A 26,102-nucleotide genomic window follows, 5' to 3' on the forward strand; every position below is an offset into this window, starting at 1 on the left:
GAATTAAGATGGTGAGTGGATAGGAGAGATACTACCGAGATAGGATTGACAAGACTTGGCAACTGATTGGATGTGGATGGGTGGGGGATGGTGGTGGTAGGAGTCAGAGAGGTCTCTACTTGTCAAGTGGGTTCTAGGGGCTGCTGGTTAGTACAGGGTAACCATGTGTTCAGGGTTTGGTGGAAGGATGGTATGAATTTTTTTTTAAACTTTGTGTTCCAAATTCTCTTCCTCCCTCCCTCCTCCCCCCAAGAACTCAAGCAATTCAATATAAATTATACATGAGTAGTCATGCAAGACATCTCTACATTAACCAGGTTGTGAAAGAAAACAGACAAAAACAAAACTTCAGATAAAGGAACTAACAAAAATTATGCTTCAATCTGTATTCAGATACCATCAGTTCTTTCTCTGTAGATGGACTGCCTTTTTCATAAGTCCTTCAAAGTTGTCTTGGATTATTGCATTGCTGAAAATAGCCAAGTCATTCACAGCAGACCATCTTACACTATTGCTGTTATTTTGTATACAGTACATTTCACTTGCATCAGCTCGTGTAAGTCTTTCCAGGTTTTTCTGATAGCATCCTGCTGATCTTTTTTTTTTTTTTTATATAGTAAACTACTTAGTACTATATAGTATATAGTACTTTAAAAGGGAGATTTCCTTACAAAACACCATGAGGTTGATTATTGCAATAACAGTAATAGATGACATTTATATAATACCTTATACCTGACACAGAATTTTCTTCACAATAGCCCAGCAAAGTCAATACCATACAATTGCTCATCGTCATCATCAATTAATCCTCGTCTTCATTCAATTATCATCATTAGAGGAAGAATGGAGGGAAACAATGTGTAGATCTCTGATGGATCCCAAACTACACTGTAAGATTCACTTTACAGTTATTAATCCCTTACTGTATGTAGAGCTCTGTAGTTGGCACTGGCAGAGTTAGATGGCATTGTCTCTGCCCTCATGGAGCATCTAGTCTGGTGGGGGATAAGACACAGAGAGACCTATAACATATTATTATAACAGTCTGCACTTACATAGTATCTTTTTTTTTTTTTTTTGGTGAAGCAATTGGGGTTAAGTGACTTGCCCAGGGTCACACAGACAGTAAGTGTTAAGTGTCTGAGGCCACATTTGAACTCAGGTCTTCCTGAATCCAGGGTTGGTGCTCTATCCACTGCACCATGTAGCTGCCCCATTTACATAGTATCTTAAGATTTACCAAATTCTTGAGATCTGTCATTTCATTTGATACAACAACCCTGTTGTTGGGAGGTGTGTTGTGGGTGCCAGTGTTTCCACTTGACAGATGTGGATGGCTCAGAGTCTGGTCACATAGGTCACAAGAGACAAAAGTGGAATTTGAACTCGGGTTTCTTTTGGTTCTAGGTCTGGGCTCTTTTTTTAATTGGCCACTTTGGTTTTAAAGATAAGTTTAAGAATGCTGTTGAAGCAGAGAGCTATGTGAGAGCGAAGGCAGCAGTGGGGGTTGGGAAGGTTATCACTGTGTTGGGACTGGGAATGGGCTGGAAGGATGTCCTCTTCATAGCTAGTGCTGCAACCTTGGAAATATTTGGCAGCTACCAGCAGAATTGTCTTCAGAAAAGCGTCCTCTGCCAAATCCACCTGTCTTGCATTCTGTGCCCCAAGGACAGGCAGGCATCCTTCGCCAAGGGCTCTGGGTTCCATTTTTTGTACCATGTTCTGTCTGAACTCTCCCTAGAATGAAACCTGCTCCCATATGCCCCATATCCTAAAGGGAAGAAATTCCTCATTCCTTTATTCCTTTTTTTTTGGGGGGGGGGTTAGGCAGGGCAGTGGGGGTTAAGTGACTTGCCCAGGGTCATACAGCTAGTAAGTGTCAAGTGTCTGAGGCTGGATTTGAACTCAGGTCCTCCTGACTCCAGGGCTGGTGCTCTATCCACTGCGCCACCTAACTGCCCCCCATTCCTTTATTCTTATGAGAATTCACAATGATATAGCCCTCAATAGTTTACAGAGTACTTTTCCCACAACAACCCTGTGAGATATAGATAGGACAAACAATTTATACCCATTTTATGGATAAAGGGAACTGAGATTCAGAGTGGTGAGCTGATAATATAGGGTTATTTAGTAAGTAGAGCAAGGACTTGTCATAACAGAGGGGGTGCTAGCTTTTGCTCAAGAAGACTTGGGTTCAAATCCTGCCTTCTATACTTCCTGTGACCTGGGGAAGTCAATTAACATCTCTGAGCCTCAGTGTTCTTGTCCCTAAAATGGGGATAGAAATGGCATCAGGGTTGCTGTGGGGATCAAATGAATTATTGTATGTAAAGTCCTATAAAATACTAGCTATCATTACTACTACCACTACTACCACTACCACTACCACTATGACCACTACAACAAAAACAACTACTACCACCACCACCACCACTATTAATTACCTCCTGCCCCTTCACCTTTTCTTCTCCTTCTTTTCTTTCTCTTCCTATTCCTCTTCTTCTTCCTTTTCTTCTCCCTTCTCCTTCTCCTCCTTCTTCCCCTCTATTATCAAAGTCTCCTGACTTTACTCCTAGTGCCATACTACTTATTGAACCATACTATCTTTTTCTTGACTGGAGGAAAAGATGGTCTTGGTACTATTTGCTACTGGGAATTTCTGACTACCAATTTAAACAACTAGGTGGTTCAGTGGATACAGTTGGAGTTCAGAAGACTTGAGTTCTAATCCTGCCCTGAGGCACATCATAAATGTGTGACCCTAGGCAAATCATTTAATCTACATATGCCTCAGTTTCCTTATCTGTAAAATGGGGATAATAATGGCACTTACCTCCTAAGATTGTTGTGAGGATAAAATAAGATTTGTAAAGTGCTTTGCAAACCTTAAAGTACTATATAAATATAAATATGCTGGCTATTATTATTAATATTATTATATTATCATTATTCTTAAACCTGTGTCACTTTACTGTCATTGGTAAGTGTGTTTGGGCAGTTGTCTACAAAAGCCTCTCAAGTTAGGGAGGTTCCAAAATCATGACTTGCCTCTTACTGGATCAGTCAGGCTTCCCATAGTCCTTTCTCATCCTCCTCAGTTTCCTCAGAATCTTAATGATCTATTTCTGCGTATTGCCAAGGCTGAAATGAATGTCACAGAGAGAGTGGAGTTCTACTGGTCAGTGATGAGTTAGTTGACCGACTTCCAGGAATACTTAGCCTTTCCTGCCCCCCCCCCCTGCTTTATGCCAATTAATTCAAGTGGCAAAGTCTGGGAGAATTAGTAATCCTCCCAGAAGAGAAAGATGCTACATGAAAAAAACATTGGCTCTGCAACAGTGCTGCTGCAATACAGCATGCTACAAAGGAAAAAAACCCAACATTGGCTCTGGAGTCAAAGGACCTGGGTTCAAATCCTACCTCTAACAGGTATTACCAGTATGACTTTGGTTACTTGACCTCCCTGGGTCTCATTTTCCTCTTCAATAAAATCAGGAAATTGGACTTCATGTATTCTGAAGTTCCTTCTTGATCTCTGATGCTATGATCCTATGAGAGGGAGGGAGAAGGGGGGGGTAGGGAGGGAGAGACAGAGAGAGAAGGAGGGAAGGAGAAAGGGGGAGGGAGAAGGGGAGAGAGATAGAGAAAGAGAGAGAGGTAGGGAGAGAGGGAGAGAAGAAGGGAGGGGAGGTAAGGAGAAGGGAGAGGGAGAGGGAGGGAGGGAGGGAGAGAGGGAGAGAGAGAATGGGCACTGAGAAATAAAGGAGTAGAGAGTAGAGGAGAAAGAGAAAATAGGAAAAGGACAGAAGATGAGAAATGGTGTCAGATCTCATTTGTTTGCAAGAGTGTTGGGTCTGAGGAAAGGAACCGTGCATTTCAGATAAGTAACAAGGAGAAAGCCAGTGCTACTTGGCAGTGAATAAGGGGCTGGTTTAATTTGCATAGCATTAATTAGCAAGAGTGCCTAATTAGGACATCCATTCCAGAGCCACAATATTCTGCTGATGCTGAATATCAATCAATTTTGGAGTCTTTCCATGAAATTGAGGGGAAAATATTAAATTATTAAAAGAAAGTAGGGGGCAGCTAGGTGGTGCAGTGGATAAAGCACCAGCCCTGGATTCAGAAGGACCTGAGTTCAAATCCGGTCTCAGACACTTGACACTTACTAGCTGTGTGACCCTGGGCAAGTCACTTAACCCTCATTGCTCTGCAAAAAAAAAAAAGAAAAAAAAAAGAAAATAGTTGAGAATCAATCCCCCAAGTTGCATCCACTAGAATTTAGGGAAATCTTGCAGGGGAGCTAGGTGCCAAAGTGAGTTAACATTGACTTTGGACTTTTTCTGCTGATCCCATTGGACGGTTCTAGTCTCAGGAAATCACAGCGGACCTGTCCTAATACCTCTAAGTGCAACAATCAGTCAACAAGCATTTATCAAATGATTACTACATTCCCGGCAGGGCAGTTAAGCAAGGGGGTGTGGGAGCGGGGGGTGGGGGGTGGGGAGGGTAATAAAGACAAAGATGAAACAACATTACACACTCACTCACACAAATTCACAGGAATACCAGAGACACACACTTGAAAACCCACATGCTTATTTCCTCATATATACTCACCCAGACAGACATAGTGTCACGTTTGTTATTGTGTACATTTAACCAAATGTGGCCATTCGCCATGTGGTTTCGCATGCACTCAGGAAAATTACTAGAACAATAGCATTTATATAATGCTTTGATGTTTGTGAAGCATTTACAGATAGTATCTTACTTGAGACTCATGATAACCCTGAGAGTTGCTGCTGTTCTCATCCCCATTTTATAGATGAGAAAACAGAGGTAAACAGAGGTAACAAATATATGTGTGTATATATGTTTGTGTGTGTATATACATGCATGTATACATGCATACACATGTATATACATACATGACTTACCTCTTACTGGATCAGTTAGGCATCTCATAGTCCTTTCTCATCCTCCTCAGTTTCCTTAGAATCTTAATGATCTATTTCTGCATATTGCCAAGGCTGAAATGAATGTCACAGAGTGAGTGGAATTCTACTGGTTAGTGATGAGTTGGTTGACTGACTTCCAGGAGTACCCAGCTCCCCCGCCCAAATATGCCAATTAAATTAAGTGACAAAGTCTAGGAAGATTAGTCTGAGTTAAGAAGAGAGACAGGCAGTGTCCTACATTGGAAAGAACTCTGGAGTAAGTTTGCAAAAACTTTTGGCAAAGACATGTGTATATATGCACATGCATGTGTATGCGTATACATGCACATGCAAACGCAACAGAGTAAACCATACACATATGCACACATGTGCATGTGTACACACACTGGTATACAGGCATGCATGTGTGTACATGGGCATGTGTATCTCTGTGTTTATGCATGTGCACATAAACATACATATATACATACACATAGCTATGTGGTACAGTGGATAGCATTCTGGGCCTGGAGTAAGGAAGACTCATCTTCCTGAATCCCAATCCAACCTCAGATACTTACTAGCTGTGCGACCTTGGGCAAGTCACTTGACCCTGTTTGCCTCCATTCCTCATGTGTAAAATGAGATATATACACACTTTCACTAAAATCCTAATCCTGATACTCAGAGGTACCTCGTTGCAGTGGACGGAGTGTTTGAGTTGGAGTTAGGAAGGCCTATGATATTTACTGGCTATGTGATCATAAGCAAGTCATTTAATGTTTCCAAGCCTCAGTTTCCTCATCTGTAAAATGGGATGGTTGGATGATTTGATCTCAAAGGGCCCTTCCAGCTGTACATTTCCGAACGCAGGATGCAGCAAAAAGGTGAACCTGAAGGTTATGGCAGGCTACTACATGTAGTTGCTGGTCTGACCAAGAAGAAAAACGTTGATTATAGGCCCTGTGTTGGACTTAGTGTCCAAGGTGTGGGCTAGCTAAGCTAGTCATCGACATCTTGGATGCAAAAGAATGAGTTTTCCAACCCCAGCAACTCTCAAAGGGTCAGGCTCTGTATGGGTGAAAAGTATATGCACACCAACAAAACCACAGAGCCTTGGAGCAGTGATGTATACACACATGCATGCGTGCGTGCACACACACACACTTCAGTGCTTTTGATGTATCTTAACACAGGGAGCACATAGCATCTTTATTCTATGGTTTGACATCTACATCCTTTGCCAACAAAACAAAACAAAAATCAGTTTCATCTAGGCCCCCAAAGCCATCTGAGTCTCACGGAAGGTAATAAGAAGATTAGTCGTTCAATAAAGTAAGCATTTATTCAGCCCAGACCACTTTCCAGGGACTGCGTATGACCCTGGGTATGACAAAGACACAAATAAAGCCCTGCTGGGAGCTTACATTCTAGACAGCTAGGTGGTATAATGCCTAGTTTCTTAAACTGTAGGTCATGTAACTGAATGTGGGGGTCACAAAAACTTTGGCAACAGTAAAAGGTTACCTATGCCTATTTTATATACCTACATACCCAGGGTCACCTAAAATTATTCTTTTTGGTGAAATGGGGTCGTGTGGAAAAAGTTTAAGAAGCTCTGGTATAATGAATGGAGGGCTGTACTTGGAGTCGGGAAAGCCTGAGTTTAAATCCTACCTTAGATACTATATGATCACCCTGGGCAAGTCATTGAACCTCTCATAGCCTCAGTTTTCTCATATGTAAAATGGGAATAAAAGTGAGAATCAAATAAGATAATATTTGTAAGTACTTTGCAAACCTTAAAGAGCCATAGAGATGTTAGCTAATAGCTATTTGTATTTTAAACAGGGGTGACAACACACACACACACATATAAACGCGTATAAGTATATACAAAACACAAAGCAGAATCCAAGTCATCTTGGAGGGGAGGGCGCCAGCAGCTGGGTGGATTAGGGCCAGCCTGGTGCACAGTGGATAGGATGTTGGGCCTGGAGTGAGGAAGACCTGAGTTCAAATCCAGATTCAGACAGTTACTAGCTCTGTGACCCTGGGCAAGTCACTTACTTGCTGTCTGCCTTAGCTTCCTCATTTGTAAGATGGGAATAGGAATGGCACCAACCTCCCAGCATTAGGAGGATAAAATAAGATAATATTTGTAAAGTGGTCTACAAATAATAAGGCACCATATCAGAGCTAGCTAATAATAGTAGCAACAACAACAACAACAATAATAATAATGCTATAAAGTTTAGATGGAGTTCATATCTCCCTTGCTCAGTCGATGCTGTGATCTCCCATTTGACTCCTCTCGAGGGCTATAGATGGTTTTTCTCCATTTTGTTTTTGCTTTCAAATGATAAGACACATTTAAAGCTTCAGAGCCTCTGGGAAGATCTACTGGAATCATGATAATTCTGGCCTTTCCTCTGTAACCTCTGATGCTGCATAGCATAGCGATTTACCAAGCTGGATCAAAACCTAGAGTCGGGCGTTCCATCACCTTCCGCCAAAGCCCCAGGGGCCGAGCTAACAGCAAAAGGGAAGAGAAGCAAGGGAATGGAAGCGAGCGTGTTGTGTGAGGGGCAGATGAGGTGTGCAGCAGGACTGTGCGGGTTGACTAGGGGACAGATGGCCTGATGTGGGCTGGTGTGAGTGGCCGGGTGCCAGCCTCAGTTCCTATCCACTTGTACAGCAACTGTCAAATCTGGACAGTGCGTTGTAAGATGCAGTTTGGGGGCCATCACTCCAAATTCTTAATGACATCTCCTATAGCCTCCAGACAGCTGTATGTTAGACAGTTAACAAACACTTAGGAAGTGCGTGCTGTTTATTGGCTTCTGTTCTAGTTCCAAAGGAAATGGGGTTGGAACTCTTGGGTGTGGCAGAAAAGAATAAGAAGACAAGGGTTCCAGTCCTGCCCCCTAGACTTAGTCTTCTTATGTGACCTTGGGTAAGTCATCTAACTTCTCTGCGACTCAACATCCTACCTACAAGATGAGAATAATAATAATTCTACCATCTACCTCAGAGGTGTCAGATACAGAATAGCAACACTCCCAAGAGCGGCCAACTGAGAAATATTTAACAAAATTAACCCAAATACAATAGAACATAGATAAAGTTAATATGTGTTTTTCTAAGCCAATATGTCCCCACAGGGATCCTTAAGGACAGATTGGTGGCCCCCATTTCTATTTGAGTTTGATACCACTAATCTACCTCATAGGGTGGTTGTGAAGAAAACTCCAAAAAATCTCAAAGCTCAATAGAAATATGTCCTATTAATCACGTTCTGCATTTGCCACTTGCTGTTGTTTGTCCTCCATTCTTGAAGAGGACCATGACAATGGGAGGTGATGTCATGACTTGCAGTGAATTGGATTTAAGCGAGGGAGGCTATGCAAGGTCACCAACCTCACTCCTCCAGAGCCATCGGGGACCAGTGGCAAGATATATAACAGGATGACTAGAGATAGCATCGGATGTTTAAGGCAATTGGAGTTAAGTGACTTTCCCAGGGTCACATAGCAAGTAAGTGTCTGAGGTGAGATTTGAACTCCCTATATGAGTGCCTGAGATTCTTCCTCTAACAAATGAGGGAGTTGGGCTAAATGATCTCCAGTTTCCCTTTCTCTTCTGGAATTCAGCAATCCTATGATTTACCCCTAACATAGTTTAGTATGATATAGGCCTAGAGCTTCTATGGGTCTGATGATAGGCATTGAAACATGGTGTGTTTAATAACTGTCATTCGAATCATACTTTTCCACAATGGAGTAATTTACCAATGTGATCTCAATTTGTTCCTTCTGACAATGCCGGATTTAGGTGTCTGAAGGTAGGGAGGGCAGATCAGGGGAGTTTCCTGTTCAATTTCAGGGGCTTGATGAGTTTCCAGGATAGTGAACCTTTCGGGGTATCTGATGGGCATCTCCCCATGGAAAATGAAGGCATACCCTTTTGGTTGAGAGCCTTGTTGAGAGAACACACATAATCCCCAATTGATTTTCAGTGACCCAAGACTTGGTACTTACACAGACCAGCTCCAAAAAGTCATATTTTCTTTTTGGTTTGCTATGCCACCCAGAATTTACTCCAGGAAAATCTTTGATGATAACTATGTTGATAAATGCCTTTATATCTGGCTCAGAGAATTTAGGATCATAGATTTAGCATGAAATAAGAATGTGAGATTATCTAGTCCACACCCCACACCCCCAGTTTTATAGATGAGAAAACCAAGACCCAGAGAGAGTAAGTGAATTGTCCAAGGGCATTCAACTAGGAAGTAGCAGAACCAGGATTTGGATGCAAGCCTCTTGACTTGAAGAGGTGCTGTACCAGAAGTCAGGAAGAGTCTTCTTCTAGAGTTCAAATCTGGCCTCAGAAACTTACTGGCTGTGTGTGACCCTAGGCAAGTCACTTAACTCTGTTTTCCTCAGTTTCCTCATCTATAAAAATGAGCTGGAGAAGGAAAGGACAAACCACTTAGGGCAGCTAGGTGGCACAGTGGTTAGAGTGCTGGGCCTGTAGTCAGGAAGACTCATCTTCCTGAGTTCAAATCTGACAGTTAGTAGCTATGTGACCCTGGGCAAGTCACTTCACCCTGTTTACCTCAGTTTCCTCATCTGTCCAATGAACCAGAGAAGGAAATGGCAAGCCACTCCAGTGTCTCTGCCAAGAGAATCCCAAATGGGCTCATGAAGAGTGGGCCATGACTGAACAACCACAATTTTCAAAAATACCCCTCCTGGCTTTAAATCTAGAGATCCTTCCACTCACCTATTCCACTTCTCTGTATAACAAACCACTTCACAAACTTAGCAGCTGCGTGTGTAGCTAGAAGCCCATCAGATGCCTGACAGTGCTGTTTTCTGAGGGCTCTGCATCAGTAGGTGGTCCCTGATCCCCAGGCAATTATATGGAGCACCACAAACTGAAATTCAATCCCTGGCAAGGTGTCTCCAGTGACTAGAATGGAATCACGAAGGAAGACTTCGGATCTGGCCTCCCCTACCTTTTGCCAAGGAGGACTGACAGAAATCCTAAGTGTTTTCACAGCAAAGGGCTCCTCATGTCACTCACACTTCTTGTCTCCTCTGATAAGAACAAAACAAAATTACCCCATGAAATGTGGAATCCCTGGAACTAGAGAGAGAAGGGGCTTTAGAGACCATCTAAGTCAACTGAGGCCCAGAGAGGGGAGGGGACTTGTTTAAGGCCACACAGTTGGTAAATACCATAACCAGGATCTGAATCCCGCAATTTGCCAGCCTTCCTATGAAAGAGGTCAGTGCTGAGCTGTGTTGTTTTAAAAAAATTGAAATCAAATGATAAATAGTTCCTGAATGTGTCTGCCTTTAATAACCTATTACTGCACCAGTGAAAAATGTTAAACGAGACTGTTGCTGTTCAGTTGTATCAGACTATTTGTGACCCCATTTGCGGTTTTCTTGGCAGAGATACTGGAGTGGTTTGCCATTTCCTTCTCTAGCTCATTTGACAGATGAGGAAACTGAGGTAAACAGGGTGAAGTGACTTGCCCAGGATCACACAGCTAAGAAATGTCTGAAGCCAGATTTGAACTCAGGAAGATGAGTCTTTTTGACTCCTGGTCTGGTGCTCTATCCACCTATCTTCCTATTTAAATAGGCTCCCTATAAGTTCCCAAAGGTTAGGCCAGCAGAATATAAACTCTGATCCTCCCCAATAAGAAAGACTTTGAGTCAGCCAGTGTGTCTGTCAATTGAGAACTAGCCTGGAGATGTTCATTATCAAAAGCTTGGCCTCAGGGGGTTGAATTTTTCTTGGTTACAAGACTGAACAAATTCTGGCCACGGCCAATGGCCATAAAAGGAGGGGGTGATAGCTCTGACATAACACCTGGGCCACACCATGTCACTGCGAGGCACTGGAAGAGGTCTTTTGAGGATGAATTCTACTTTATATTATTGTTGTTTGTATACATTTCCTAGGGAACTGTAAGTTCTTTGAGGGCAGGTATTATGTCTTAATCATCTTTCTATCTCCCGGACACCGATGACCACCTGACTTGTCCTCACCAGGCTTCTCATCATGGCAGGGCTTCCCTACAGTATAATTTGGCCAGGCCTATGTAGGCACGAGGGTGTCTGGCGTGAGGTCAGTGCACACGCATGCTGGGGTTTCTAATTTTAGCCAAAGATGGGGTCATAGAAACCCCAAATCACAATTAATCCCTTACAATAATGATACTAAGATGTTAGAATTTCTAATATGGTCAATGTATAATATGCATAAGCAAAAGCTCATTGGGAGAGTCTTCAACATTTTTTTTAAAAGAGTTTAAAATGATCTTGAGGTAAAAAAGTTTGAGAACTGCTGTTCTAGACCCTTAGGGGGCACCACCTGAGGCACTCCTTTCCTTCACTGACCCTGCTGTGAAAGGTCCACTGCCCACTCACTCCAGATGCCTTCTATAGAGGTGCTGGAGCCTGGTGGGCTTTTCTGGAAGGAGAAAGGATTGTGGCCAGACTCCAAGAAGCACTTCCAGAGTATGGTATCCTTGAAGGCAGGGAAGCTAGGTGGCACAGTGGATAAAGCACTGGACCTGGATTCAGGGGGACCTGAGTTCAAATCCAGCATCAGATACTTGATGCTTACTGTTTGACCTTGGGCAAGTCACTTGACCCTCATCGCCCAGCCTAAAAGAAAAAATTTAAAATAGAGAACGAAGGACATATTTGTTTCCTTCTCTCCTACCCCTCAGCCACTCCTCTCTCTCTCTCTCTCTCTCTCTCTCTCTCTCTCTCTCTCTCTCTCTCTCTCTCGCTCTCTCTCGCTCTCTCGCTCACACACACACACACACACACACACACACACACACACACACACATACTCACTCATACACTCACAGCATCTAGCTTGTCCTCTTGTGAATGTTGTTGTTGTTATTGAGTCTAACTCTTCATGACCCCATTTGGGTGGTTTGCCATTTCCTTCCCTAGCTCAATTTACTCATGATGAAGCTGAGGCAAACAGGGTTAAGTGACTTGCTCAGGGTCACACAACTAGTAAGTGTCTAAGGCTAGATTTGAACCTAAGCCTTCCTGACTCCACTGTACCACCTAGCTGCCCCTTGCGTATAGTAGGTGTTCAATAAATGTCGATTTTATTGTTATTTCCTATAGAGGGTTTGTGTTCTTATGTTCCATCAGGATTGGGAGGGTTTACCCATTTCCAGAGCTGAAGATGCCTAAAAGGCTCCATTTTGGTAGAGGTCAATAGCCAACTAGAATGTATTTAGCACTTACCATTTGCTAAGCTCTATGCTGATCTCCGGGGAGATAAAAAAGCAACAAAAACAGTCCCTGCCTTCAGGGAACTTACATTCTAATGGTAGGAGACAACATATAAATGAATAGCTACATAAAAGATACATGCAAAATAAATCACAGATCCAGAGCTGGGAGGATTTCGACCTATTTCAACTCCCTCATCTTATATATGAAGAAACTGAGGGAGCTCCTGCAATAGTGCTTGGCACATGGTAAGGGCTTAATAAATATCCATTGAGTGCCAAAAAGAGAAGAAACTGAGGCCCAGGGACATGAAATGTCTTGCCCAAGATCACATATAATAAGTATCTGAGGTGGGATTCAAACCCAGTACTCTTTCCACCATGCCACAATTTTGTTGTTGTTGTTGTTATTCAGCCTTTTCAGTTATGTCTGACACTTCATGACCCCATTTGGCATTTGCATCCCCTCAACCCATCAATCAACAAATAATTGAAGGGCTGGCCTGTCAGTCAGTCAAAAAGCCTTTATTAGGCATTGACTATATGCCAGGCATGAATACAAAGAAAGACAAAGAGTAGTTACCACCTTGAAGGGGATTGTATTCTCATAGATGAGACAGTATGTGAATAATCAAATACAGCCAAGATATGGCTATTAATACATATCTATCTATATATACATTTACATATATAGACATGTATATATACATTTGCATATGTAGATATTTATAGATAGATAGATAGATAAATGTATACCTACATTTACATATGGGGATATATAGACATGTGTGTGTATGTGTAGAGACAGAGACAGAGAGTCAGAGAGAGACAGAAACAGAGACAGAGAGGCAGAGGGCAAATGGAAGGCAATCTCACTGGGAAGCCACGAGCAGTTAGGGGAGGGCTACTGTGGGCTGGATCAGCATAAGGTGGGATTTAAATCGAGTCTTAAAGGAAACAAGGGAAGTTAAGAGGTGAAAGGGGGATGGATTCCAAGCATGGGGAGCCGTCAGTGGTGGAAGACAGGAATCAGGACTTCATGTTCAAAGATCCACAAGGGAGGCCGGTAGAACTGATTAAAGTGTTCAATGAGGAGAGTAAAATATAAGCCAACCAGATAGGAAGGAATTAGATTATGAAGAGCTTTGAAAGCCAAATGTGTAAATTTTTCCTTTGATCCTAAGGGTAATAGGGAGCCACTGAAACTCATTGAGCAGAGGGGTATCTCAGTCAGATCTATGCTGTAGAAAAATCACCTTGGCTGGTGAGTGGAGGATGAACTACAATGGTAAGGTAGCTTTAGAGGGGCAGTATCTAGAAGTTGGGAAAAGAAAGGAAAATACAGGAATCCCCCTCCCCCCACCAACCTAATGGGATATAGGAGTAGAATTCTTAGAGAAGATTTCATTTTATGTTCTATTCCTGACGTACAAATCTTAGATTCTAAACACTACAAGAGAAAGAATTGTATCTTTATTTTCTTTCTTTTTTGGGGGGGGCAGGGCAATGAGGGTTAAGTGACTTGCCCAGGGTCACACAGCCGCTCAGGAATTGGATCTTTCTTGACCTCATTTAAGAACTCTACATAGTAGGTAGTTTAATAGCTAGCATTTATATATTCAATGTGTTAACATATGTAAAGTGCCATGCAACCCATAGTACACTATATAAATGCCAGTTGTTGTTATTATTACATAGCAATTTAAGATTTGGAAAGTGCTTTTCATAGTACTCATTTTATCTTCACACACCAACCATGCAAGGTAGTTATTATTAGTCTTATTTTTACAGATAGGGAAACTGAGGCTGAGAGAGGTTAAATGATTTGCCCAGAGTCCAATAGCTGGTGTCTGAGGCAGGATTTGAATTCAGGTCTTCCTTATTCCAAATCCAGCATTCTACTTTACCACCTAGCTGCCTTAATGAATTTAATGACTATTTGTGAAGGGAGGGGGTTATTTTGGTCTTCCAGTGGACAGGAGATACTCCCCACCTCCCATGTAGGGGATGCAGAGGGCAAGACCAGAGCAAAGAAGTGAATGCTAGAATGCTGCCAAGGAGGCCAGTCAAGTTTCCCCATTCAAGTGGGCTCTGGTTTTTGGCTGTAGCATTCCACTCTTGTTGCCCACCATATGCTTCTTCTTCTGTTCCCTTAGCCATAGGAAAGTGAATGGTATCATGGCAATTGGGTTCAGAGGATCTGAGTTCAAATCCTGTTTCTGCCACTTGTTACTTATGTGACCTTGGCCAAGTTATTTAGGCTCTCTATGCCTCAGTTTCCTCATCTGTAAATATGAAAGGCGTTTTATTCACTGACCTGTAAGACCCCCTTTCTGCTCTAATTTCAAGTTTTTGTGAAAGCAGGTTTTAGGAATTACTAGCCTGTTTCCAAAGGTTCCATAGTCATTCCTACTCTTTAGAGCTTCCTGAGATATCACACTCCTCTGGGGACTTGATACCCTGTCAGTGAGTTCTTTCCCTCTTCTCCTGGAGTAACATAGGAGTGTTCCTTCTACCCTGTTCCTGCTCCTCTCATCCTCTAATTCTCTTTCATTTTTCCCTTTCAGGATTCCATGTTTTCTTTGGCCCTGAAATGCCTTATCAGTCTGTCCACCATCATCCTTCTGGGTTTGATCATCGCCTACCACACACGGGAAGTCCAGGTAGGCATCCTTTCCCCCCACTCAGTGGCATGGTCCCTACTCTCTGCTGGTACAGTCTTCTTTCAGTGGGGAATACTTCTAAGTCATATGCCTTTTGGAAGCTGGTTTCTTTGTGCCTTCCCTCAGACCCACCCAGGATCTGACCCAAAAAGATATGAGGGAATTTACAGCCTCCCTGTGGACCTAGGGACAGCTTTGCAGAAATCCTTATCTGAGGATTCCAGAGACCAGTTTCTTGTTCTATACTTAATATAGCAATTGTAGTACACTAGAACCAAGATGTCAACTTCAAAGGTCTCCAGTGGAGTGCCCCAAGAATTTATGCTTGGCCCTAATGGTTAACACTTTTATCTATTCCTTGCATAAAGATATATGGCATGATCATCAGATTGAAAGCCCTGGGTGACAGAGTCAGGATTTAAAAGCTCCAGAGAGGCTAGAAAACTGGGTTGAATAAAATAATTTATATTTGAAATTTAATGACTAATATAAAATTTTTACACTTAGGTTAAAAAAATCAAGTTCATAAATATAAGGTTGGTGGGGGGAAGGATTAGATAGCGGTTTCACCAAAAAAGATCTGGGGGTTTTAGTGGACTACAAGCTTTCTATGATATGGCTGCCAAGAAAATAGTCGCCATCTTTGGCTGTATTACTAGAGGTATAGCATTCTATGACCTGTTCAGACCACATCTGGAATATTGTGTTCAGGTTCAGGAAGGCCATGGATAAGATGGAGGGACTTGAATTAATGCCACATGAGCAGAAATGTAAGGAACTAGGGTTGTTTAGACTTGTGAAGAGAATACATGGGGAGAGGAAGAAGGAGAGGGAGATTTTAGTTCTCTTCAGGTATTTGGAGGACTATCCTGTGGAAATTGGATTTATTTTGTTCTGGGCAGAAGTAGGAGTAGAGGGTGGATATTTCTCTGAGGAAAGCACAGTGCAGTGTGCTGACTCCAGAGCTAAGTGGGTTCCCCCTTCCCTGAAGGTATTTAGTCAAAGGCCAGACAACCACTAGTGTCTTATGTTGCAGAGGGAATTCTTGGTCAGGTATGGATTGAACCAGAAGGCTGCTGAAGGTCCTTCTAACTCAGAGATGGTTCTGTGATTGTGTGATACAATAGAAGTAATGGGGTTAAGTCTTTTTGGAGAGGGCAGGCAAGAATGGGGATTACTGGGTCCTTCTGGTATTTATGCTAAACTTCCTTGGGTAAGACCCAAGACAGATCTGTCCTGTATTGAATCCCAACTTAAGTTTATAGCAAAGCACTCTAGTAAGTCTTCTGTGTTGGTAGCACTTTTATCTTCTGGCAAGAGCTGGTTTCTGACCAGAATGAAAATCTTTGGAGGCTGAGAGGGGCCTCATCCCAACTTCTGTTACTTAAGGAGACACCTGGCTACCAGAAGGTACATTGGTGGGAACCTAAAAACATTGTCTGCCCAGGGTTACCTAGATGGATGGGAGGGTCAGTGCTCCCATGCTTTGAGATTAGGAGGAAAGTGAGTGGAATAAGTTGGCCAGGTCTGCTGTGGAATTAGAATGTTGTTACACAGATAATGGAAAGTAATGACCAGACTCACCTTTTAATCCCCAAAGTATATATGTGTGCATATGTGTGTGCGCACACACCCACACCCACACCCCCCTATGAGGAGGGAGAGCATTCCAGGCAGAGAAGACAGATAGTAGAATAAAGGATGGAAGGAAGGAAAGAAGGAAGGAAGGAAGGAAGGAAGGAAGGAAGGAAGGAAGGAAGGAAGGAAGGAAGGAAGGAAGGAAGGAAGGAAGGAAAAAAAGAAAGAAAAAACATTCTGAATGAAAAATGCTGGGGATAGCAGATGGAGTGTTAAATGTGAGGAACAGCAGGAAGACTGGTTTGGCTGGAATAAAGAATATAGATAAGGGGTAATGTGAAATAAAACTGAAAAGAGGGGCAGCTAGGTGGCACAGAGGATAAAGCACCGGCCCTGGAGTCAGGAGTACCTGAGTTCAAATCTGGCCTCAGACATTTGACACTAGCTGTGTGACCCTGGGCAAGTCACTTAACCCCAATTGCCTCACCAAAAAAATATTAAGAAATAATAAAGCTGGAAAGATAGGTCAATGCTAGGTTCTGAAGGCCTTTAAACATGAAAGAGAAAATTGTGTGTATATGTATATATGTATGCATGTATATTTACACATACATGTATGAATATATACTGAAGCTGGTATTAAATAGATACATATATAAATATCAATGCATATTTATATAAAAATGAATATATATGTATATACACATATAAATACATAAAGAAACATATAAAATCCCAGAATATTTGGGAACCATTGGATTTTATTGCATAGGAGGTAATTTCATTCATCGTTTATCCCCTTTGGGGACAAGGCACTTTAGGAAGGTAACTTTGGTAGAGGTAGAGTAGATGTATTGGAGCTTGAGTATGGGAGACCAAGCAGGAGTCATTATGATAGTCTAGGTGGGAGATGATGAGGGTTTGGCTGTGTGAGTGGTGAGAAGGGGATAAATGGACACAGCCACAAGACAGGATTTAGATAACTGAGGGGATATGGAAGGTGAGCGAGGAGGCTGAGGAATGCATCAAGTTCTCCCTAACTTGGGTGACTAGAAGGATGGTTGTGTCCTCCACAGAAACAGGGGTGGGTTTGGAGGTAAGATGAATCCTATTTCGGACATGTTGAATTTGAGATGCCTGAAGGACATTTATTTTAAATGTGAGGGGTTTTGTTGTTCATTCATTTCAGTCATGTCTGACTCTTCATGATCCCGTATGGGGCAAAGACACTGGAGTGGTTTGCCATTTCCTTCTCCAGCCCATTTTATAGATGAGGAAACTTATGCAAACAGGGTCAAGTGATTTTCCCACAATCACACCTCTAGTAAGTGTCTGAGGCCAGATTTGAACTCAGGAAGATGAGTCTTCCTAGCTTCAGGCCTGGCACTCTAGCTACTGCACCACCTGGTTACCCTCCATTCTGCCTACTGGACTCAAAATGTATGTAGTTCACTGACTCAGTTGGATTGAAAATGGTAGCAATATTTGAATAATACAAGCAGAGCAATAGCAGATTTGTAAAAAAAAAATACTGCTGTGGCAAACTCATTTAGTTTATTGTATTGAGAGGTGGTAGATGGTATGATGTAGTGAGTGGTAAGAGCAATGAATGTAGAGTCAGAAGGCTCGGATTCAAATCCTGGCTGCCATTTGGGAGTAAATGTGTTACTATGGCTAATTCTCTTTATTTCTTTGGAATTCAAAAATTCGCTTCTGGAAAATCAAGGGAGTAGATTAGATGATCTTTAAAATACCTTCCAACCAGGGATGTGCCTGGTAAATGTTTAACATCTGGCTCTTTTAAAACAATGTGTTCACGATAAACTTTTAAGCTTAATCTGCATTCTTAAAGTTTTCTTTGTCATTTTCTTAAGTCTATGCAATTAATAAAACAATAAATCAAGTGATGATTTGTAGCATTTGTTGATTTCCAAGGCATAACTTCTCACATTGAATATTTAACAATTGGCTCTCACCAGCTAGCGAGAGCTGCCTCCATCCACAACCCTGATCTGACTCTAAATCTGAAAGTTCTTTGTTATGTCTGGTGGTTTGAGGTCTGATTGGCAACACATTTTGCTGTGATGAACTTATAGTCCTATTTCTCAACCTAAAAACTGGATGCTGTTTCTGTATTCGAATACCTTTTATCTGTCACCTATCTCCTTTCCCTTTCCTCCCCTACCTGGTACCTCCCACTCTCAGCTTGGAATCTGAGGTCTAATCCTAGTCAGGTAGAACAATATCACAGCTGCTCAACAGTTGACATTCATTCATTCATCATGCATTTATTAAATACCTACGTTGTTCGTGTTCTATGCATTGGGGAGATTCAAAGTCTAAGTCAGACAATATCCTTGTCTTCCTAAAGCTCATAGTCTAGTAAGGGGATAAGACACAAACATATTATTATAAAAAACAAACATTACATGATAAATATGTTGGATGTAGAACAAAATGTCATAAAAGGTCCAAAGTGAAGCTTGTGACCCACTGGGGAAATCAGGGAGGGCTTCATGCAGCAAGTGTCGTTTGACAAACTGATTGAACACCCTATTCCCTCTATCAATCTGCCTTTATGTTTGGTTTCCAACTTGCTGCTTTTTAAGGAAAATATTTTTTATCGATATCTTTAAAAAATTGCTTCCCAATAACCTCATCACCCCCAAAGAATCCCTCTCTATGGCAAAGTTCAGTTAAGCAAAAACCAACCAACATATTGGCCATGTCTATTTATGCTTCATTCCACACCTATAGTCCACCAATTCTCTATGGACACAGGAGAAGTATGTTTCCTCATTAGTTTTCAGGGATCAAGATTGGTTATTTCATTGATCAGAGTTCTGACATCTTTCCCTGCTGTTTCCCTTTATATCACTGTGATCATCATATACATTTTTTTCTTGGTTCTTCTGACTTCACTTTCTATTGATTCAGACTTGTCTCCCTAAATTTCGAATGAGATAATATTTATAAAATGCTTAGCAAAGTGCCTGGCACCTCTAGGTGCTTAATAAAGGCTTATTTCCTTCCTCTTTCCTTTCTTTGAATCCTTTATATTTGTCATTTATTGCAGTGCAGTAATATTCCATCACATTCATGTACCATGGAGTGTTCCTTCATTTCCAAATGATAGACATCCTCTGTGTCAATTATTTTTTTGCTACCACAAAAAGTGCTGCTATAAATATTTTTTTAATATATAGGACCTTTCTTTCTGTCTTCTCTCTTTGGGCTCTATGCCCAGTAGTGGGCCAAAAGGGTATATTCAGTGTAGTAACTTTTTTTTTAATACAATGCCTCTTAATGCCAACTTGCTTCTTCAGGGGCTCCCTCTGCCATCTTTATCCATCTCACTCTCACTGTCAGAAAACTACTCTGGCACTTAGATGGGGGTAATCCTAGCTGAGTGACTGACATGGGAGAAAGACATGGAGGAAAAAGGGAAACAAGGGGTGATTCTCTGATTTCCTGTAATTGTTGAGGAGTCATTGTTATACTAAATTTATTATAAGTTAGTACATATTTATTATAAATGATCACAATTTTTATCACAATATTTATGATAAACAATTATATATTAATTATAAATGATCATGTATTTGTTATAACTATATTTATTATAAATGATTATACATTTATTATAAACATATTCATTATAAATTTGTTATCCAGGATGAAGGATTTAGAAAATACTCTTTTCTTGGGAAATTTCTGTTTACCTTTAGTTTCTTTTAGGCCAGTCAGAGTGAGAGCAAAGTTTGGGAGCTGGTGTTAATAGAAGTCCCTTCATATCACTGGCCTTACCTTACCCTTCAATCCCCCCACTAGGGGGAGATTTGTAAGGGAGAAGCAATGTGATGTGGTACATGAAAGAATGAATGCTGGACTCAGATTCCGGAGACTTACACTAAAATCTTGGCACTGATACTACCTGTATGAGTGTTGTCTGAGCCTCAGTTTTCTCATCTGTAGAATAAGGATAATAAAACCATTCGGAGAGTTGTTTGAAGAAAGCACATGATAAACCTTAAGGAGCTACATAAACCTGAGATATCATTGTTAAGAGCTTTAAAAGCTTTTTAGCTCAGAGATCTTTTGCTCTGTTCCCATCACCCTGTCCTCCATTTTGGATGGTAGTAAGCAGAGTTCTAAGCTCCTATTGGGCTTGATTCCCTCATTGTCTCTCCCTCACTTGCCCTGTGTTGCCTGCTACCCCAGTTGACCTGAACACACAGGCAAGAGGCAGCATGGTACCTTGGAGAGGGCACTGAACTTAGAGTCAGGAAATCTGGTCCACTTCTTCCCTTTACCAGTTGTGTGATGGGACAGATCATAGTACCATAGACCTGGAGCTGAAAAGAATCTATGAAGGTGTCTAGTCCAACTCCTCATTTTACATATGAGGAAACTGAGGCCCAGGGAGATGAAGTGACTTGCCCAAGGTTAGATGAGATGTAGGATTTGACTCCAGAATCAGTGATCTTTTCACTGGATATACTGCCTCTGGATCTCAGTTTCCTTACCTACAAAATAAGGAAACATGCTTTGTTTACTTCAGAACATTCAATATAACAATCATTTATTCAGCACCTACTATATACAATGACCTGTGCTGAGCTCTAGGTATGAAAAGTCCCAGAAAAACCAACCCAATGTAAACCCCAAAGATGCAGTTCTTGTTTACAGGGGTCAAAGAAGATAACAGATGCAAAGTAATTCATAAACTGAAAATTGTTGTACAGATGGTGAGCTGTTATTATGAGTCTCAGGCTAGATCCAGGCACATATAAAGGAGTTTCTTCTGCCTAAGGTTTAGGTGAGGAAGTGAACTTCCCCACTTAATCCCTTTTGGTTTGAGTTCAGAATTTTGTAGCCAACCTTACTTTTGAGAAGAAAAATCTTTCAGCATCTGAATCTCAATTTGCTAATTCATTCTCATGAAGCTAATTAATTTTAATAAAATATGGGAAGATCCCTAGTGGTGATTTCTTCCTTAGCTTATAATGAGTTTTGGGAAAGAACTGGTCATAGGGAGTTTTCTGGGGAAGAGAGAAAAGCTCTGCATGATGTCCTCATACAGAGATTTGTGGGGTTCCTAGCCCCCTCCCTTCTGCTGGAGTAATGGATATTCCATCTCCCTATTACTATTTCCTGGCAATATCGGGTCATGGCAGGCGGTCATTATGTTTGTTAATTGGTCATCCCCTATCACTTTCTTCATAGATGAAATCAGAGGATTGAACTAGATGACCTTTAACCTTCCTCCCATTGAAATCATTCTTCTCCACTTCTCTGAGCCTCAGTTTCCTCTTCTGTTAAATGAAAATGGTAATGTCCACATTACTATCTCACAGGGTTGTCATAAGAAAGTTGTTGAGTCCTTTCAGTTGTACCTGATGCTCTGTGACCCCATTTGGGATTTTCTTGGGAAAGATACAGTTTGTGATTTCCTTCTCCAGCTCATTTTATAGATGAGGAACTAAGGCAAACAAAGTTAAGTGACTTGCCCAGGGTCACACAGCTAGTAAATATCTGAGACTACATTTGTTTTTTTTTTTTTGTTTTGTTTTTTAATTTTTTTAGTGAGGCAATTGGGGTTAAGTGACTTGCCCAGGGTCACACAGCTAGTAAGGGTTAAGTGTCTGAGGCCGGATTTGAACTCAGGTACTCCTGACTCCAGGGCCGGTGCTCTATCCACTGCGCCATCTAGCTGCCCCTTGAGACTACATTTGAACTCAGGTCCTTCTGACTCCAGAGCTAGCACTCTATCACTGTGCCACCCAGCTGCTGCTGTAAGGAAGATGCTTTGCAAATCTCAATGCCTAATAGAGATGTGAATGATTTCCATTATTATGTTTTGAGTATATTCTAAGCTCCCTTCCAGCTCTAACATTCTGTATTCTGTATTCTAACATTTTATATTTAAAGTTCTCCTCTAGTTTTTTGTTTTGTTTTGGTTTTTTGCAGGGCAATGAGGGTTAAGTGACTTGCCCAGGGTCACACAGCTAGTAAGTGTCAAGTGTCTGAGTCCCGATTTGAACTCAGGTCCTCCTGAATCCAAGGCTGGTACTTTATCCATTGTGTCACCTAGCTGTCCCCCTTTTTTCTCCTCTAGTTTTCATATAAGATTATAGATCCAGTTTTAATATAGGCTCATAGAGTTATGTGACCATAAGCAAATCATATCACCTCCATTTCCTTTTCTGTAGAATGGACACAGTCGCACATGCATTACTCATCTCAAGGGGTTTTGGCATCCAGAATGGCAGATTGGGCCGGTTTAGGGCAGCAGGGTCCAGGAGGAAGTATGCCGATTTGGGGATCAGAGGGAGGAAATCCTTAGTTTCCTCCTCTAAAGTGAGGGGATTGGTTTGGATGGTTCTCTAAAGGTCCCTTCCAATTCTCAATCAATTATCTTATGGAAGAGGCTAAGTGTCAAGATCAGGAGCTTTGTAAAGATCAGTGCAAATGATGCCCACTGCTCAATGTCTTTTCACAGATGAAACTAGTTTTAATATAGGATACTCCAATTTTGATATAGAATCATAGATCCAGAGCTAGATAGGACCTCAGAGGACATCTAATCCAATTCCCTCAATTTACAGTTGAGGAAACTGAGGCCCAGGGAGGTTAAGTGATTTGCTTAAGGTCACGTAGGGAATAACTATGTGTCCTATGTTCTAATAGTTTACATTCTAAGCTCTCTTTCAGGTCTTAAACCAGATGATCTATGTCCTAATCTTATATGTTCTAAGCTCCCTTCTAGCTTTAACATTCCATGTTCTAGGCTGTTATGTTTTAAGCTCCCTTTCAGCACTTAAACCCTTGTTGTTGTTTGGTTGTATCCTACTCTTCATGATCCCATGAACCGTAGAGGGATGGGCCCTTTTATCCTCCATACTCTCCCAAAGTCCATCCAAGCTCAGGTTCATTGTTTCTATGATACTATCTATCCACCTCATCCTCTGCCATCCCCTCTTCCTTTTGCCTTCACCCTTTCCCAACATTAGGTTCTTTTCCAATAAGTCCAATCTTCTCATTATGTGGCCAAAGTACTTAAGCTTCAGCTTCAGTATTTGACCTTCTGGCGAACAGCCCGAATTAATTTCTTGAAGAATTGACTGATTTGACCTTCTGGCTGTCCAAGGGACTCTCCAAAGTCTTCTCCAGCAGCACAATTTGAAAGCATCGATTCTGCAGTGAGCAGCCTTCCTCATAGTCCAACTCTCACGGTCATAAATTGCTACTGGAAAAACCATAGCTTTGACTCTATGGGCCTTTGTCTTAAACCCTACATCCTACATTTTAATATTCTATGTTTTAAACTCCTCTCTTTAAAATTCTGTTCTTACCTTCTAAGCTCTCATTCAGCTTTTGTTTTGTTTTGTTTTGTTTTTTGGGTGAGGCAATGGGGGTTAAGTGACTTGCCCAGGGTCACACAGCTAGTAAGTGTTAAGTGTCTGAGGTCGGATTTGAACTCGGGTACTCCCGAATCCAGGACCAGTGCTCTATCCACTGCGCCACCTAGCTGCCCCTCATTCAGCTTTAACAAATCCTATGTTCTATGTTCTAACATTCTATGTTCTAAGCTCCTTTCCAGTTTTAACATTTCACGTTCTAATCTCCCTCTCTGCTCTAATATTTTGTGTCCTATATTTTAATATCCTATGTTCTCTTCTATGATACCATAAAGGTACTTCAGATCTAAAAGTAAGGAAATGCCCCAGGGTACCCCTTTCCGGCAAAGGAAGGCTCACCTCTGGGAGGTCTCACAAGCACAGCTGCCCAGCTGTGCTCTTGCAAATGGAAACTGCCCTGCACAATGGCAGGCCAACAGGGAAATTCTTCAAGTAGCAGTAGGATTAAAGAAGAGGGCTCTATTCTTGGACAAAGCCAGTGCAGAAAGGGTGCCTGGGAAGCCTAGAAAAATATAATTCTGGAGGGCTGCAGTCCTTTGCCAAATGAACATCCATCTCTTGCTCCACTTTAATTAATGTTGCATCGATTGATTGTAGAATCATATGGGAAATTGGAAATAGGGATTGTGTTCTGGGGTGTGGAGCATGTGTAGGCTGGGCATCTGGGGCTCCCAGTTCTATGAATGGCCTCAGCAGCCTGTCTGGACTTCTCATATGCCTCAGGCTCCCCATACATCATCTGAGGCTGCTGCCTCTTTAGAAAGAGGCATTATGATGTGATGCAAATTATGCCAGTTTGGGAGTTAGAAGGCCTGGGTTTGAGCCCTAGCTCAGTCATCACTTACCTGTGGCCTCATGTAAAGCATCCCTCCTCTCTGAGCCTCAGTTTTCCTCATCTACAAAATGGGAATAATAATTCTCACCCTACCTACCTCACAGTGCTATTGTGAGGAGGGCATTTTGCAAAAGCAATATTACAAAAATGAATTCGGATTGTTGTTCTTAGTATTCAAAGACCTTTCATATACATAATTTTCACAGCATTTTATGATGGAAAGAGTAAGAAACTTGGAATCAGGGGGCCTGATTCCCAGCTCTGATATGAGTTATGTGACCATAAGCAAATCATATCACCTCCATTTCCTTTTCTGTAGAATGGACACAGTCGCACATGCATTACTCATCTCAAGGGGTTTTGGCATCCAGAATGGCAGATTGGGCCGGTTTAGGGCAGCAGGGTCCAGGAGGAAGTATGCCAATTGGGGGATCAGAGGGAGGAAATCCTTAGTTTCCTCCTCTAAAGTGAGGGTATTGGTTTGGATGGTTCTCTAAAGGTCCCTTCCAATTCTCAATCAATTATCTTATGGAAGAGGCTAAGTGTCAAGATCAGGAATCATTGCAAATGATGCCCACTACTCAATGCCTTTTCACAGATGAAACTGGTTCTTCTAGCCCCCAGTCTGTCATTTCTGTTGGTTTGTGGTGAGGCAAGGTGAGCACAGTTCAAGAAATCATAAGAGCTGGAAGTGACCCGAGTGTCCATTTGGCTTACCTGAACCGGAAACAGAAATTCTCACCATAACAAACCCTCGAATTATTGCTTGAGGATCTCCAAAGATGGAGAACATAACTATTCCTTCCTGAGGCTTCTCATTCAAATCCTTAGGAAGTTCAAATTTGACCTTAGACACTTACTAGCTGTGTGACCCTGAGCAAGTCACTTAACCTCTGTTTGCTTTTAGTTTCTTCAACTGTAAAATGGGAATGATAATCCTACCTGCCTTTCAGGGTTGTTCTGAAGATCAAAGAAGATAATATTTGTTTAAGTGCTTAGCACAGCACCTGGAATATAACAAGTGCTTAATGAAGACCTGCTCCTTTTCCCCCCTTCCTGATGTCAGTTCTCTGGGTCTCTCAAGTTTTTGGGTACCAAGTTCCCTATTTACATATGTCATGGCATTAGATCCTCAAAGTCACACTGAAAAGCAGGTAGGGAAGGTGCCACTGCCTATGTTTCACCATTAAAGAAAATGAGGCCTAGAGAGATTGAATGACTTGCCATAGGTCACTGAGCTAGCTAGCAGTTGGAGTAGGTTGAGAACCTACATCTTCAGGTCCTGGGATCTTTCCTGGGATCATTCAAATAAATTTTAGCTTGGCACAGTCCAATGAACCCTGACTTTGGTTCCAGAGGGCCTGGGTTCACCAC

The 26,102-nt window shown here is 41.8% G+C and overlaps 1 protein-coding gene across 3 annotated transcripts in view; it reads left to right on the plus strand.

Moving 5' to 3' along the window:
• Positions 1 to 26,102, plus strand: part of KCNN3 (potassium calcium-activated channel subfamily N member 3) — a 314,190-nt gene that overhangs the window by 83,390 nt on the left and 204,698 nt on the right. For 2 of the 3 annotated variants that reach the window (XM_043962683.1, XM_043962685.1), the window contains exon 2: positions 14,799 to 14,894. The exons of the other annotated variant lie outside the window; for it this stretch is intronic. In XM_043962683.1, coding sequence (XP_043818618.1) covers positions 14,799 to 14,894 — 96 coding nt within the window. The remainder of the gene's footprint in view (positions 1 to 14,798; positions 14,895 to 26,102) is intronic. 3 annotated transcript variants of the gene reach the window in all.

Source organism: Dromiciops gliroides, chromosome 4, assembly GCF_019393635.1.
Source record: "Dromiciops gliroides isolate mDroGli1 chromosome 4, mDroGli1.pri, whole genome shotgun sequence".
Lineage (NCBI taxonomy): Eukaryota > Metazoa > Chordata > Mammalia > Microbiotheria > Microbiotheriidae > Dromiciops > Dromiciops gliroides.